The following is a 17,613-nucleotide window of genomic DNA, read 5'->3' as shown; positions in this document are numbered from 1 at the left end:
TGAGTGTAGAAAATGTGGAAGAGGTGGAATTCTTTATTCAGACCATCGCTTTTCTTGTCCCGCTAAAAATGTGTCGTGTTTTAAGTGCGGAAATCTTGGACATTTCTCAAGAATGTGCTTCAAAAAAGTGATACGAGAGAAGTCAACGCCTCGGAAATGTCCGGCAGTGAAAAGTAGCAATAAAACAAAGTCCCGCGCTAAGAAGATAAGAGATCAACAGAGAATTAAAACTTTCAGATTAAAAAGGGAATTTTTCGCCTCTGCACCCTTTGCATCTGTTTCCAATGATGAGCTGATCAAGATGCAAACTAAACCATGTAGTGGACAGACAAGTGAAACATCCAAACGGCAGGTAAAGCAGATCAACGTTCTTAGCGACAAGTGTCATGTGTTAAATGACGAAAAGGAAAAATTAATGAAACTTGTCACATCTCTCGAAACAAAGTGTGAACGATTTCAAACCAGCGAAGAACGTGAAAGAAAACTTTCGGACCAAATTGAAACATTGCAAGCAACAAACCGGCAACTACAGCAAGCAATAAGTAAACATTTAAAGACGTCAACGGAACAGGGAATTATAGACACAAACAAACGCAGAAAATATCTAAATTCGCGAATAGAATATTTGGAGCAGGAGAACAACAAATACTATCAACTTGGCAAAGAACAGAAAATAAAAATTGAACATCTCGAGAGAGAACTGGACATTGAGCGACATAAAAAGGTCGCTGTGACAAAAAGTGGTACCCAGGACTGTAGGACATTTAGAACACAGTGTCGTCGTCGGTAATAAGCGACACGAGGACGTGTCTTATTTAAGGAGGGAGCAAACTGTCACGCGGTTTATGACAGGTTCCTATTCGGACATTTTTGATGTTATTTATTTGTTTTAATCTACTCGAACATACTTAATATTCTATGTTTAGAAGTAAAATACAAAGCTTCATTTTGAAAATAATAGCCGTTTCTTTATAGTGATGTATTGCTATAACGTATTTAACTGTGTTTCTTTTATCTAATCCTTCTTAGCAGTTCTCAATACCGGTAACGCTTGCGTCAGTTAATTAGCGACTATTGTATATCACGTTTAGACTAAGTGCTGTTTACATGTTTGTTCCTGTATATTTTGTATATTATCATTTTGTATTACTTGTATATTCACTTTAGGCCTAGGTTTGGAAGTGTAGAGTTGGATATTTCTCCGCTCCGCACCGACTGTAATAAATCAGTATATAGAAAATATCATCTTTGGATTATCATTTTTCACAGACTACATTAGAGCTATTTCCCCAATACACTAGCTATAGCTCTGTGAAATAACCAAGAAGTAAAATATGGCATAAATGTATTGTTTTACATTTCTTATGAAACATTTAACTCAAAATATTGACAAATTCCACGTCATTGTTAAGTATTTTAATTAATATCGTTGAAATATCAAATCGTTGATCAATACGATTAAGCAGGTATAATATGGACGCTGTACCCATACCCGAGCCAAAGTCAAGCACGTTAAACAAATGAACAACATAACCACTGAGAAGGTGATGAAATGATTCTGAGGCAAGATAATTCACCTAATAAGGTTAACACAATTGTCAGAGCGATTTGAGCAGTTATAGACAAAAGTTGCATTAATCTACGACCAAGGGACAGGGTTCGGCTTACAAGAAGTTCGACCACAATGTGTAATGGCGAACAGCGAGCGAGTTTGAAAATTTCACACACATGTCACCACCATGGGCTTTTCAGGCACATAACAGTAAAACTGACTGATCTAATTTCCATTAGAACTGGGGGTTTTCCGATATATGTACAAAATGTTAATGTTCTTTTAGAATGAATTGTCCCTTTAAATAACAACCACTTTAGACGTATTACTTTCCATGCGACGTTTAACTGTAGATAAAAACCTTCACCGTAATAAAACAAAGATTTAATAAAGACGTGTCCTTCATTCCTGCACATTCTTGTGTTCTTTATCATTAGGGCTCGGAAACAGTGGGAATGTCAAGTGCAACCAAGAAAATGAAGTGCGATTGGTTGAAAAAACAAATCTATACTATATGTGTGCTTGGCTCGACTTGTATGGTCGGTGATTTTTTGTCTGAAGGTGAAGGACTTGTTTTGAATTGTGTTCTGGTAAAGCTTAAAATTTACAGTAGTGTAAAGATTCGTGTTCGTGTTTTGGATTAACCTAGATATAATTCAATAGTCAAAGGCAAGCCAGTCGTCCCACTCATTTACAGTAAAGCTAACCAGGAGTATAAACTACCACTTTTATAGACGACTATGGTGTGTCTCGGCCAGGACAGAACCAAAAGCCTTCTTCACAAGGACAACGCTCGGTGTCAATGGAGACGCTAGAAAGATGAAAGTCTGGTAAAGAGAAGAGAAATGAATCAATCTTTACTTCATAATGATTGATTTTATGATAATAGAATATTTGTTTGTGTATATTTTGTTTGGACCTTTCTCTGAGCCATGATTCCGTAGTTTATACATTTTTACACGTCTGTGAAGCAGTAACTAGAAATCGTAAGCCCAGCAGGTAAACTTGTCTATCTATTGTTCTTTATTTACATCTCATGTACTGAGTAAACCTACATATTTCTTTAAAGTCTAGACAGATTTTTATCGAACGTCTCTCACTCACCAGTGCATTTGTCCGGAATCAATCAGCCATACTATATATTGACTGTTTTTCTCTCTCTTAAACTAGTACATCATGTTGCAGTGAAGTTTAAATTAAACATGTAATTTTAATGGCATGCACAAATAATATGACTCCTGTATGCATGTGTATACTCATACTGGTAACAGGAAGATCAGAGCACGGATATTACACGAGCTGAGAGCGAGAGCGTGGTGCTCGCGAGATTTGGTGAGGTATCTTCGAAGCTTCACACAGTAGGCTACTAGGTCCCAACACATGAGTAAGTAGGTCATTTAACCACTTATCTACACTTACCTGAATATTTACCTGTATATTACGGCGTCATTTGTGTGGGGGTGTTACACGCTGTAGTGAACAGCACGGCGGATTGAAACGAGCACACCTAACAGGAAATACCCGTAATACTTACAAGGAAGAAATGAGTAATTGGCGTAATAACAAGCACCTACCCACAGGATAATGGCATTTTTGGGCACTATCAGGGAATACTTTATAGTGTCCGGATAGAATACACAAATTATAAACACAATTCCAGGGTGTGGACAGTCTATATGATGTTCTATATACAACAATTAAAATACACACAAAGAAAGAAAAGAATTAAATGTTGAAATTTGACATATTGAAACACTGCATGAGTCCATTCTTTCATGATCCAAGGCAAGTCCAAACTGACCAGCTCAGGATCGCTATATCGCTGGACATCAATACCGTATAGTAACACTTACAGTATATTTACATGGTATGCATACGGTGTGTTAATTTGTAACATTTTCTTTATTAAAGTATTAAAATACTCCAATTTCGTTTTGCAATCAGAAAGTTTGGCTAAAAGTATATAGGGATAACTTTATTACTAGCATTTCAATGGAAAAACAAAAAACAAGCATTTACCCAAACATTATTTATCGGGATAACGCGGTCATATCGTAAAGTCGAACCCTGGAATTAAGGAAAGGTCGTTTTTATTTTCTTGATTTGAGAGAGATTTCACAGGACCGAACTTTACATTAGCAATAGACTGAACTAGAGATATTGAGTGAACCCCGTATACTCCCTAATGTAAAAGTTCTATCAAAATAAATGGACTAATGGTATCGCCTTGGCGAATATCGACGACAGTTTGAAACACATGAAAAAATAATCAGAAAATATCGAAAATCTAACTCTCATTTGCCCTCTTGCCCTTGATTTCAAGTTTAGACACACTGAGTATTGCAGCTAATTCTCAGGATTCATACGTACCCGGCCTATAGATGTACACGTACCTTTCGGCCGGGTACGAACTGGTGCCTAGGAGTCTTAGTGTACCTCAGAAAATCACTCTGGCACAATTCTCGATACTTTTTGTTGGTTTCCAATTATTTTATGCGTATACATGCATTTTTATGTAATTTTGTCCAAAACAAACATAACAAACATTCTTATTATCTGCCGTACTGCTCATAAGATCAATCGCAGTTACATTTTACTCGCGCTTCTTGGTTTCAAACATGTCTATCGATTTCCCAAGAATCTGATCCACAGCACAGGCGCACGCATTTCATTTTGATAAAGATATTATAGTATATGTCTAATTTTTTAGTCTGAAAATATCCTTGATCTACAAAGGACTTCGATTCTGATAAAACTATTAGCCCAAACTGTAACGTGTTTTATCATAAGCCACTCAAGGCCTATATAAATGTATACAAAATGACGACAAAATAAGAAGTCGATCGGGTCACAATGACATAATCCGTGTAGTCTTTTTAGCCAGACACCCGTTTCGTTACGTTCTCTTCTCCACATGTAATGTTACGCTTTCTATTATTAGAACCATTCGTCCTTAACATGTCGTAACCCCTAGAATTTGTGTGAACACGTGTGGAGTCCATGGTAAACTGTTCTGGATGTGAGACACGCCTACTTATCCCATCACGTTACGTCACACTGAACAATCAAACTCCAGGCACTCGGTCATAGAAATATCCGTATGCTAAAAAGAGAGACATGATATTTGGACAGTTAGTGGGTAGGAGCGTGGTGGGCCGGTGGTGAAGGAATTGATATGATCAATACTTATATCACACTTTGTTCAAAAATGAAACGTACGCATAAATTATATTTTAAACAATAACACACATATATATGTACTTTCTAGACGGGCGATCCCCCTTTCAGTCTAGTATAGGCTTAAGATACTACCTATCTCCTCTATTCCCATTACCACGACATATTAATGCACTATTTCTAAACAGTTCCTTCTGTGGGAAAGTATGGCTTATAAACATACACAGTGAATATGTGACGCTTCGATGACTGGTACGAGGTGTACACTCTCACCTCCATCAGGTAGACTTTTCCAAAACATTCTAATGAAATCTGCATGTACATGTATACGCCTACATCACTACCATCAACGCCAAAAATAATTCAAGAATACCGCAAAAATGGAACACAGTCAGCGTACGTGCGCTCGTAATTAACAAGGTTTAAAAGCAAGGGACCAACAACAACGCCTTGACAAACACCGTTGGATATTAGAAAAATAATATCATCATTTTTCTATCACTGACTTTTGAGTAAAACAGACCAAAATGATAATGTAATCACAATTAATGTATATTTTACACAAGATTCATCCGTATATATCTTTGGCAATTATATTCGAAGTTATCCCTCGCACAAATCCAAGTTAACGTCTAGCTAAGTGACCTAGCGGTAATACAAACAAGTACTCATTGTAATGGACACCATTACATAGTCCCCCAAACGCACCCCCAATTGCAACAAATCTGAAAAAAGTGTGCACTATACGCGCAAAAATACGGTAATACAAGGCTATTTTCAGAGAAATTGATTTGGCAGTTAATATGACTGTATGGCATCCCTTAAAATTTGAAGTTAAAACCCCCATTTTCCAATTTTCAACGAATTGCTGACGAAAAATTGAAAACAGGAAGTTTGCCCAGCGACAATCTTTTAAATTTTTATCATATTGATCAGCATCCCTTAATACCCCTATACACTAATTTTTATTGAAATCAGAGACCAAAATATAAAAACAGGAAGTTAGCCCAGAGGCCATCTTGGAATACCAAAAATCTTTACGAAAATGTTTTTATGTTGTTTGCCATCCCTTAAAACCCCCTGTAGACCAATTTTCATTGAGATCGGAGATCGAAACCTGAAGAACAGGAAATGAGCCAACGGCCATCTTGGAATAGCAAAATCTTTACGAAAACCTTTGCATGTTGTTCGCCATCCCTTAAAACCCCTATATACCAGTTTTCATTGAGATAGAAGACACCTGTAAACAGGAAGTGGGCCAGCAGCCATCTTGGAATACTAAAATCTTTACGAAAATGTTTGCATGTTGTTCGCCATCCCTTAAAACCCCTACATACCAATTTTCTTTGAGATCGGAGACCGAAATCTGAAAACAGGAAGTGGGCCAGCAGCCATCTTGGAATACCAAAAATTTTCACGAAAATGTTTTCTTGATGTTCGCCATCCCTTGTGTTGCGTAAACCAAAACTACGGTATAAATATGGCAAAAACTCGACATATTTGTGTATTATTTCCTATCCGTCAGGAAGAACTGGTGTAATAATGGGTCATCGGCAATAATGCCAATGCAGCGTAACAATGGTATCCAACAACATATTAATCTACTTGTTCAAGTCATGAAATTGTTTCAAAGACAGAAAAGAAAAAGTTGTCTGCTTTGATTTGAATTTGAAACAGACTGGACCTTCTTTGTATCTTTGTAGAGGAGGTAGGATGAAAGTTGCAGCTTGCTTATCTTTGTTGCAGTCGTGTTGTTGTGAAAAGCGACACCGAAAGGCCCAAGCGCGCTTCTTTTACCTCCGTAATTCAGATGCCCTACATGCGCAATACAGCCGTTCTTTCCGCTACGTCTGCGCAATGCATTATTAATAGATTCGTAATATTTCAGTCACAATCGCAATACTTCCTATCCGTTTCCCAATATATGCGTTATATATTCGTAATCGTTTGTTACGTATCCGCATTGTTGGATAATCTTACCGATTGTAACTTTACGGGAGAGCGTCCGTTATCTTCGTGAAATATCCGCATTTGTTCGTTATAAATTCGCAGAATGTTATTAATGTATCCGTAATTTATACTTAAAAATTTGTTATTTTAAGCCAATTTTGTTGCGAATGACAACGAACGGCCAAAATTTATAAACTAAATTCATCCGTAATTAATCCGCTCTTCAGTGGGAGGGCCTTAACGGTCTTTAGACAATTGGGTTTCGCATGGTCGCGTGTTCTGCATGTTAGGACAAAATCTTTAAATTCTCATGTTAAATCGTATAAATACCCATCCCGTACATATGAACAATGCCTGTAATTCAATTCTGTGTCTGATTGAATAGATTGTTGGACACATTTTCAGACTTCCGCGTTCCAAACGAAACCGCACAAAATCACGTATTTATTTACGAGTATACGCAATTCACGGTATCTTGGAGAAATGGTTATGTTTCTTTTATACGGTGTCAGAAAACAAATTCGTGATCGTGGAAAATTTAAATTGACCTTATCAGCGGCCAAGATTTGTACATTGTATAGACCATATTTCGATAGTTCTTTATCTAATCTCTTTGTGTATAGATGCATTGTATTATGCTTTAGAATATACTGTTACGATCACATGCTATGAATTAAAATAAGGGTTTGACCGTCAAATTTGTGACAAGGTCATTCCAGCATTGTCACTTTCCACAAGGTGACCTAAACAGTGTTACCATATCCAACTAGACGTTAGATTTTACCGAGAAAATTACGTAAAATTCGGGTATAAAAAGACGTCATTGCAGGACTCGACAAAAGCGAAAATAATCAAATTTTTTTCCGTGTATGTGTCTCAAATGAGAAAAGTAGAATCGGATCCGACCATAGGGAACTGGTACAATAAGTCATATTAGTCTCGGACCATGATATACTTCTACTTGATTCATAACACAACGAGGTATGTCTGTACAATGTCGACCTCCACAACGACTGAAAAGGTGTCCAGAAACTGGTAATACTGGTTTACTGCCTAAATCTTCATAACTGTTCGGTTTTGTTGGACCGATATTATATATTAAGTGATACATATACACATGGCTGTAATAACCAATAAATCATTATGGTCCTGTGGATTTGGATCAGCGACCATTTATATAAAGGGTTTGTCTGGTGTGATTGTCGGGTACAAACGGGTACAGAAACGTCACAACTACACATGTAGTAGTTTACAATACACACACAGGCATTGTTAAACCATATTATATAGCAACTCCTGTGTGGGCACCATCTGCCAGACAAGTTATATAATCACCGAGTTTTATTATTTGGATTAAATTTTGTTTACAACAGAGAGATGATCTAACTTATTTTAAAACTTGTAACTGATACCAATACCTTATTTATTTATTAATGTGGATATCCAATTTTCCTACAAAACAAATACCAAACACATTGATGAATATCAAGTACATGAATGATTTCGTTTGATAATAAACAATCCGGGTGGACTAATTGGAAGGAAGCCAAACAGACAATAAACACATGTTATATTGATACATTTATTGTAGTCATATCGGTTAACATGGTTTGTTCCTCTAAAATAGAACATATTTTCTAACATTGTCTGTGTTGACAGTAACAACACTACACAGAAACAGCACTTTTGATATTGATGGCTAACAGTAGCTAGTATTGATGGGTAGCTGTAGCTAGTATTGATGGCTAGCTGTAGCTAGTATTGATGGCTAGTAGTAGCTAGTATTGATGGCTAGCAGTAGCTAGTGTTGATGGCTAGCTGTAGCTAGTATTGATGGCTAACAGTAGCTGGTATTGATGGATAGCAGCAGCTAGTATTGATGGGTAGCTGTAGCTGTTGCTGGTATTGATGGCTAACAGTAGCTGGTATTGATGGCTAACAGTAGCTGGTATTGATGGCTAACAGTATATTGATGGCTAGCTGTAGCTGGTATTGATGGCTAGCTGTAGCTAATGTTGATGGCTAGTAGTAGCTAGTGTTGATGGCTAGCTGTAGCTAGTATTGATGGCTAACAGTAGCTGGTATTGATGGATAGCAGCAGCTAATATTGATGGCTAGCTGTAGCTGGTATTGATGGCTAACAGTAGCTAGTATTGATGGCTAGCAATAGTTGGTATTGATGGCTAACAGTAGCTGGTATTGATGGCTAACAGTATATTGATGACTAGCTGTAGCTGGTATTGATGGCTAGTAGTAGCTAATGTTGATGGCTAACAGTAGCTAATGTTGATGGCTAGCAGTAGCTAGAATTGATGGCTAACAGTAGCTAGTGTTGATGGCTAACAGTAGCTAATGTTGATGGCTAGCATAGCCAATATTGATGGCTAGCAGTAGCTAGTGTTGATGGCCAACAGTAGCTCATGTTGATGGCTAGCATAGCCAATATTGATGGCTAGCAGTAGCTAGTGTTGATGGCTAGCAGTAGCTAGTATTGGTGGCTAGCAGTAGCTAGTGTTGATGGCTAACAGTAGCTAATGTTGATGGCTAGCATAGCATAGCCAATATTGATGGCTAACAGTAGCTAGTATTGGTGGCTAGCAGTAGCTAGTGTTGATGGCTAGCAGTAGCTACTATTGGTGGCTAGCAGTAGCTAGTGTTGATGGCTAGTAGTAGTTTGTGTTGATGGCTAACAGTCGTTGGTATTGATGGCTAACAGTAGCTGGTATTGATGGCTAGCTGTAGCTAGTGTTGATGGCTAGCAGTAGCTAGTGTTGATGGCTAACATTAGCTTATGTTGATGGCTAACAGTAGCTTATGTTGATGGCTAGCAGTAACTAGTGTTGATGGCTAGTAGTAGCTAGTGTTGATGGCTAGCAGTAGCTAGTATTGATGGCTAGCAGTAGCTAGTGTTGATGGCTAGTAGTAGCTAGTGTTGATGGCTAGCAGTAGCTAGTATTGGTGGCTCGCAGTAGCTAGTGTTGATGGCTAACAGTAGCTTATGTTGATGGCTAGCAGTAGCTAATGTTGATGGCTAGCAGTAGCTAGTGTTGATGGCTAGCAGTAGCTAGTATTGATATCTAGCAGTAGCTAGTGTTGATGGCTAGTAGTAGCTAGTGTTGATGGCTTGCAGTAGCTAGTATTGGTGGCTCGCAGTAGCTAGTGTTGATGGCTAGCAGTAGCTAATGTTGATGGCTAGCAGTAGCTAGTATTGATGGCTAACAGTAGCTAATGTTGATGGCTAGCAGTAGCTAGTGTTGATGGCTAGCATCAGCTAGTGTTGATTGCTAGCAGTAGCTAGTATTGATGGCTAGCAGTAGCTAATGTTGATGTCTAACAGTAGCTAATGGTGATAGCTAGCATAGCCAATATTGATGGCTAGCAGTAGCTAATATTGATGGCTAGCAGTAGCTAATACTGTCTAGATCTTGTTTGTCAGGGAACCATTTGTAACTAATGTAAAAGATTATAACTATCCAGTATAATGTTGCTGAGAGACATGTCATTTGGTTTTTTTCAAAGCTTACAAAGATAATATTGAGAACTGATCTCAACTAATTTGTAACTTACAAAATAAATATAAATTATTAAAAATGAAAACTGTGTAGGTTTCTTTATTTGATTTCTTTTGTAAATTGATTGATGGCTTACTTTGTGCAATAAGTTTATAAAAGGCTACATTTGGTTCTATTAAGCACTCCTTTATTTTTTTTCACCTTTCCCAAAGTGTCCTGGGCACTTATTGAATTTAAAGTAATACTTAAACATGAACTGTCAAAAAGGGCTTGTGTCAGACAAGAGGCCTATAGGACCTGTGTTGGATATAAGGTACAGAGGAACTTATCAAAACAAGTGGCATATTAGGCCTGTGTTAGATAAGAGGAACAGAAAGCCTGTCAGACAAGAGGCCTGTTGGGCCTGTGTAAGATAAAGAAGCACACACATAAGAGATTTGTATTGGAATAAACTAAACGCATCTAATGTAGGGTCTGTGTCAGTTTGGTGTCAGCCATGACACACACAGAGGACTAGTAAGCACTTGTTTCTTTTCATTTAATTTATTGTATGATAAGTTATATAAATCTGCTGACAGAAAAAAAAATCATTTAACTGGTGTAAATTTATTTGAAATAAGAAACAAATTGTTGAGAGTGTCCTTCACACACTCTGTGTAATGATAAGGAACAGCCATTAAAATGAATATATGTTTTGGGGCTTTTATAGGATAATGTTCAAACAAAATGGTAAATAATTTAATTGAAATTTTTTCCAGAATTTTTGTGTACATTTTTGAAAAAAAAAATACATTATGAAAAAATATTGATAGTAAATATAAATACATTTTAATCAATTAAATTTCAATGAAATTTTCACTTTTTCTCTCTCTCAAATTAGATCATTTTTTTTTATTTATTTCAACTGATACTGTAACAGGTTTGACATAGTTCTTTTTTAAGATTAAGTACTTCTGTAGTGATGAAAATTAAGTAAATATTTCTATTCAATTAAGCACAGTATCTTTTATATATATTTCAATAAAAGATATATAAAATATAAAGGTATTAGGATTGAAATACATGTTTAATTGGCATTGTTTCCCCTTCTTTTAATCAATACAAAAGACATAAAAAAGCCAGCCCTGAAATTTTCAGTGGAATGCTATACAGTTCTATGAAATCCTTTGATCATTATTTAATGAGCAATTGGAATCCTTTGATGAAATCTAATTGCACACATTTGAAATAAATCCTTGTATTATCCTTAAACTATAACAAAACTACTGTGTTGATGTCACTGGCCTGAAACCATCTTGCTATTCAGGGAAATTTATAATCTGGTTCTTGTTATCCTTTGAGTATATAATAAAATCTGTGTCTGCAGAGTTAGCACACAGTGGCAGCTAAATATTGATTATTTTAGCTAAAATGACACAACTATGGACACAAGCCTGTCACAAATGCAGATGAATATTGATCTAAGTTTTTTTAAAAACATTTACATGTTGTTGAGTGTCGAAATCATTTGCATGTTGGATTTCAGCATTAACACAGCGTATAACACAAGAAACATATTGATATATATAAAGTCAGTCATCCGTATGACCGTTACATGTAGTTCAAGTTGTCATTCATGCATGTCACAATTATAATGTAGTTTGTGAATTTAGCCATGCATGTCACCATTACACAATCCAAGTTTGTGTAATTAGCCATGCATATCACATCACTGAAATTTGTGAAATTATATTTTCTGTATGTCATGCATGTCATCATACGGGGGTTTCGCGATCTAAAAAGACGTGGGTAAAGTATGATTTATCGTCAATTAGTCCCACTTTCGGATGATTATGACGTCATAAAAATCATGTCAAATGATTACGTCATAATCACTGCATGGTGGGACTAATCAACGGTAAATTATACTTAACCCACGTCATTTTAGGATCTCGAAACCCTGGTATACTCTATAATTTGCGTAATTGACATTGTACATCACATTTTTTTGACTAGAATATATCAACAATATTAACATCTTTTATAAATACAAAAACAATAATAATGATAATTAAGTAGATTGTCGTTATAGACTAATAATCTATTATTACTTTTTTTTCAAAGCATTAATGAATCCACCATAAAAACGTTTGTGTATGTTTACCTTGATCTATGCCATGGGAAACCAATTTATGTAAAGAAATGTACACATGTGTAATGTTTCCATGTGTAATTGTATGTCATGTGTAATAAATATGTCTGGATATTATGTCATTGTTAATATCATCATGTGAACACAACATTATTTGAACACTAAATGTGTCGTCATACAACTTGACTCCAATTAAAATCAGGCTAGATTTAATAGCAAGAAAGTGAAAATACCTACTAGACATTTTACTTACAGAGGCTTCTTCTTCTGAAAAATCAAATATCAAAATCTGGCAGTAATATTGAAATTACATCCAGATCTTGATGGTTACAATTTATTGGCCTGAAAGAAGGAAAATCTATTATCCTACGTTTTACAACTTTAACATCAAGAGCATTTTAACCAGTGCATTTTTCTGACATCAAATCCAGCCTGATTTAGCAATGTTTTACTAATTTGGCACATTGGGGTTAATTTTATAAGCTAATATCTAGCCATACAGAAAATGTCTCTAAACAATCACAACATTCAATTCACGAAGGCTTTAAGGTATCGTCACTATAACATCGATCAAAGCCTCACTTTGGTACATCCTGGAATAAAGCTGTGTAAAACTCAGGCTCCGACATTTTAAGATGATAGTTTTTCACAATTTCTTGAATTCGGTGTTTTCTTCTCACATGGGGAGGCTGGTATCTAAAACAAAACAGAATCCCTGATAGATACATTTGGTTTTATGAACAGTCAGGGTCATTTAAGGATGTGTAAAATGTGTTGGTGTAGGAAAGCCGGAGTACCCAGAGTATCTAGGAACTGCCCCATATGGGATTTGAATTCATGACCCAAAGGTGGAGGGGTCCCAAGTAGCCAATTGATTAAAGATGCTCCACCGCCGACAGTGCATAAATGATATTCATCATTTGAACAAGAATTAGTGTTTAATCATGTATATATAAGTCTAATTAACACAAAAAATGATATAAAATAATTATTTTGCCTTTGGGTCATGCGCAATTAGTACGTCATTCCATATAGGATATAGTGCCACGGAATTTTTTCGGGATGCAATTAAAGGCCCACTACCTTTACGAAACGGCTTTTAATTTTTTAAGTGGGAATGTAAAACAAGATCGATAATTTTGTACAGTCGCAAAAGTTATTAACTTACCGTTAATAATACATTTATCATCACCTTCTGAACGATTTGATTAAAATAAATAAATTGCTTATTTTCATAACGCGGGTGGTCTTATGTTTCTCGCCGTCGTCCTAAATACCGCGCGGTAGTTGACTATCACTGCGCCAGATGGCAAAACAGCGAATTGACTCTCCACTGTTTTCATATATTTCGCAGGATCTCTTGCATATGTTTGGTGTCGTAACCTTATTTTAGGTCATCTGTATGCATTTTCTGATGTTATTAATGTTTTTTAAGAAACCTTTTTTTTTGCTCCGGAAAGGTAATGGGCCTTTAATTATTTTTTTATATTTTTAACTTTAGTAAAATTAGAAGCTCAAACTTTTCCATATATACTGTTTACCTAATTATCATTATTGACATTACAGACCTGGAACATGGCTATTTTAAAGGGTTGTTTTGCAAACTAGTCATATATAGTTTATTTTATACCACTCTTTCCTCTTTCCTTTGATTTGTTTGGCAGTAAGAGAACTAAAGTTGTTTTCAGAATGTTATCACTATAACTCAGGGACTTTCACCAGTTATGTAGTACACTTACAATTCACTCTCGAGCCGTTTCCTGCGACAAATGTTGATAGACGTTTGTCTGACCATTGTCCCGAGCACCCTCCTACTGACCACCATGCCGTCCACCAGAGGAATTGCCATGGAAACCCTGAAACAGAAATAAAGGTCAAAACTCCATACCCATGTCATTGTTACCATGCTGATAATATAAGACAATTTTTCTCCCTCACTAAATCAGTGGGAAAATCGCTATATATGTATCTGTATCAAAGGTAAAAATAAACGGTCAGAAATACGTTTAGGTTCCAGACATTCAGATGATCCCTAAATACAAACATTGGTACTCATTGTCTGAGACTTAGTAAAGAAAGAATCCAGACAAAGCCTAAAGACTAATGTTCACTATTGTCAGTTAACTTTTTGTATCTTTGCTGGACACCTGTTATTGTGTGTGATAAACTGATCAGTAAAACAGGTATCTAGAGAGGCAGATCAATCATTCAATATGTATAAGTCTGGCATCAAGGCCAGAGGAAACTCAGATATTTTGACACACATTTACAGAAAAGGAAAGAGATCATTCCTTTACTTCCCTGCTATACACGTCACACACAACAAAGTTCCAACGAAAGTCATAACATAGTTATTACCAAGCAAGAAAATTGGGAAAGCATTTAGTGTTAAAGATAGAAGGGGAGATAACTGGGCAGACAAAAAAATTCTGTCCTAATGACGGTCAGGTAAACACTCCTTTTACCTGTTAGTTTGGCCTTGCATATGTATACGGAACAGTCCATTTGTAAGAGCGTGTATGAATATGATGAATGTATCCTTCTCCTGAAGTTTCTGCGTGGAACTCGTACTACTGGTGCTAGTTGTCACAAAGTGTTCAATACCTGTACTCGTCACTCCCAATAACTCTCCTGTCAATGAAAACAAAACAAAATGTCAGCTAAAACATATATGTAAATATGGTGGTATGATTTTAACACAGTATTAGATTTAAGGAGATCAAAGTTTTTTGGATTAGAATATAAGATCCAGCCAAATTGAGCCCATTTCATATATTGTTTTGATGACATTTAATACTGTTAAGAATTTTCATTTCATCTCAGTATTAAAATATAGTTTTATGTGAATATTTTAATATTAATTATTTAATTATTGTTTTTTTTTTAATTTACTGATTTCAATTCTATAATTTTCATGTCCTAGGAAATTGCAGAAATGTAATCCCCATTAAAATTGTTGGTTATATGTTATCTGCTAAATCAATTTACCAGGTAAAATAACTTACCTGTGGGGAAATTATCATGGTCCTCAAAGTTCTCCAACCACACTACAAACATTTTGGTATCCGGTCCAATCATGTGAGCAGGCTGTCGGCGTTGGTTACGGAAGCGGACTGGCGGGGGTTCCTGGGGAGAACTAGGACTCTCTCGATCTCCTCGGACTCTGTCTCCGACCTCGGAAGTGAGTGTTCTCTCCAGGGACAGAGACTTGGGTTTGTGTGTAGGTTCTGATGTCATTTTATCCACAGGGTGGTGAGGGAATAATGGCGACCGATCTGTAATATAAAACTCTTTCATATGTAGATATGAACAATAGGGATATTCTACCAAGGGTAGATTGGCTTGCCAAGGGTTTTACAACATTTCATAATCCCGAGTAAAGTAAATTTAAAGTATTTAAAGATTTAAAGTTAATCAAGCCTACTTTCTGAAGAAAAAAAATGCTAAAATTGCACCAAAATAGAAAATAGTAATTTTTTTTGGCGCTGTAACGTCACGAGGCTTTATTACATGGGTAGCCATGCAATACAGCTTCAGGCGACATGAGTGTATTGCCGGAAACCAGCCAGAATTACATGTGCAGGTATGAGAGAAAAGTGTTAATATAAAGGTAACCCTTGCGATTGGTCTGTAAAAGTGTTTATATAAAGGTAACTATGGCGAGCGGTCTGTAAAAATGTTTATCTTAAAGGTAAATACTTTTTACCATTGCTACATTTAATATTTAAAAACATTGTTTACAGTACTGTGAATTAATACCCTTCTATTAAAATATCTAGTCTAAGAACACAACATTTATGATAAAATACGTAAACAACCCAGAAATTATCTAATTGCATCTGATTTCTATATAGCGACTCTCAAGCTATCAATTAAATATCAAGATGACCGACTTGTGCTATATTTTTGCTCAGATACTGAACAAGAATGTGGCTAAATATTGATCTGAATATGAGATCATTAGGCAAATACATGTTACAGCATTAGAAATCAAAGCATATTTAGGTTAAATTAGTTGAAAAAAGTTAGATTTCAAAGAGAAATGGTTATTTATTAACTAAATACTCTATGATTTAAAGATGCTCCACCGCCAACAGAGCATAAATGATGTTCATCATTTGAACAATAATTGGTGTTTAATTGTGTATATATATGCCTAATTAACACAAAAAATAAAATGAAATAGATTATTTCGCCTTAGGTGCATGCACAATCAGTACTTCATTTCATATAGAATATAGTGCCACGGAATTTTTTCGGGATGCAATTAATTATTTTTCATATTTTTGACATGAAGTAAAATTAGAAGCTCAATCTTTTCAATGGTGGTGATGGTATAAAGTAAGTAACTTTTGTAACTGAAGAAAAATACTAAATTGTCTGTTCCTGTTTTTGATAGTGAAATTATTAAACAAACATATGTACTATATATGTGTTGTGTCTATATAAACCCTACCTCCACTCGAGTCGACAGACAACATCTTGGTATTATATGTCTCTATAGACGGTACAACAAACGCCACCTCAGACGATACGTCGGCCCAGTACAGAACCTGCTGTCGTCCATCATATATACAACCACCAGTACCAAGCTGGAACTCGCCCTCTGTAACACACAGGAGTCATCAAAGTATGTCACATTTGTATAGTGAGTGATTTTTATGGAGATATTTTTTACAGTTTTGTGGGATAGATAAAAATATACATATATTCTAAATAGAGCCATAAATGGTGGATTTACCAGTGTGTAATTCATAGTCATATAGTTAGATTGAAAAATTCTTAATGAATTTAATTTTAATTTCTTTATTTCAAGTGAAATGAAAAGTCGAGAAATTTGATTTAATTGAAGTTTGACTCATCAAAGTTCTACTTAGGTAATTTTCAAATTAATCAAGGTTTTTGAGTTCTATATACTAAACTTCAACTGAATGCAATTCAATTAAAATGGTCCATAATTATAACTGGAATGAAGGACATGTTGAATTATACTATTATTGATGATAAATATGCTACTATGGACAAAATAGATACATCATATAAAACCATAAATCCCCTCTATCAACGATAACCAACGTTTGTCACCATGACCTTGACCAGAATTAAACGGATATGTGGGCACTGACCATCTAAGTCATCTGGTTCTGTGATTTTCCAGCTCGTACTGATGTGGCCTGTCCAGCCAGCATGTTTTCTGATGTCCACGGGCCAGCCGAGGGAGTGAAGGAACTCCAGGAACTGGGGCTGGACATTGTTCCGAGACGTCTGAAACAGGTGTATTGTAAAACATG

At 35.9% G+C, this 17,613-nt stretch overlaps 1 protein-coding gene across 1 annotated transcript in view; it reads right to left on the bottom strand.

The window, feature by feature from the left end:
- Positions 1 to 8,247: 8,247 nt before the first annotated feature.
- LOC138317925 (ral GTPase-activating protein subunit beta-like) overlaps positions 8,248 to 17,613 on the bottom strand; it is a 41,776-nt gene continuing 32,410 nt past the window's right edge. Inside the window, exons 25-30 of the mRNA XM_069259900.1 lie at positions 17,449 to 17,587; positions 16,779 to 16,928; positions 15,328 to 15,597; positions 14,788 to 14,953; positions 14,062 to 14,178; positions 8,248 to 13,018 (exon numbers count right to left, since the gene is read on the bottom strand). Of these exons, the coding sequence (XP_069116001.1) occupies positions 12,901 to 13,018; positions 14,062 to 14,178; positions 14,788 to 14,953; positions 15,328 to 15,597; positions 16,779 to 16,928; positions 17,449 to 17,587 (960 nt within the window). The 3' untranslated portion in view covers positions 8,248 to 12,900. The remainder of the gene's footprint in view (positions 13,019 to 14,061; positions 14,179 to 14,787; positions 14,954 to 15,327; positions 15,598 to 16,778; positions 16,929 to 17,448; positions 17,588 to 17,613) is intronic.

This window comes from Argopecten irradians, chromosome 3 (assembly GCF_041381155.1).
Source record: "Argopecten irradians isolate NY chromosome 3, Ai_NY, whole genome shotgun sequence".
Taxonomy (NCBI): Eukaryota; Metazoa; Mollusca; class Bivalvia; order Pectinida; family Pectinidae; genus Argopecten; species Argopecten irradians.
This window is presented reverse-complemented; position numbering and strand designations above follow the sequence as displayed.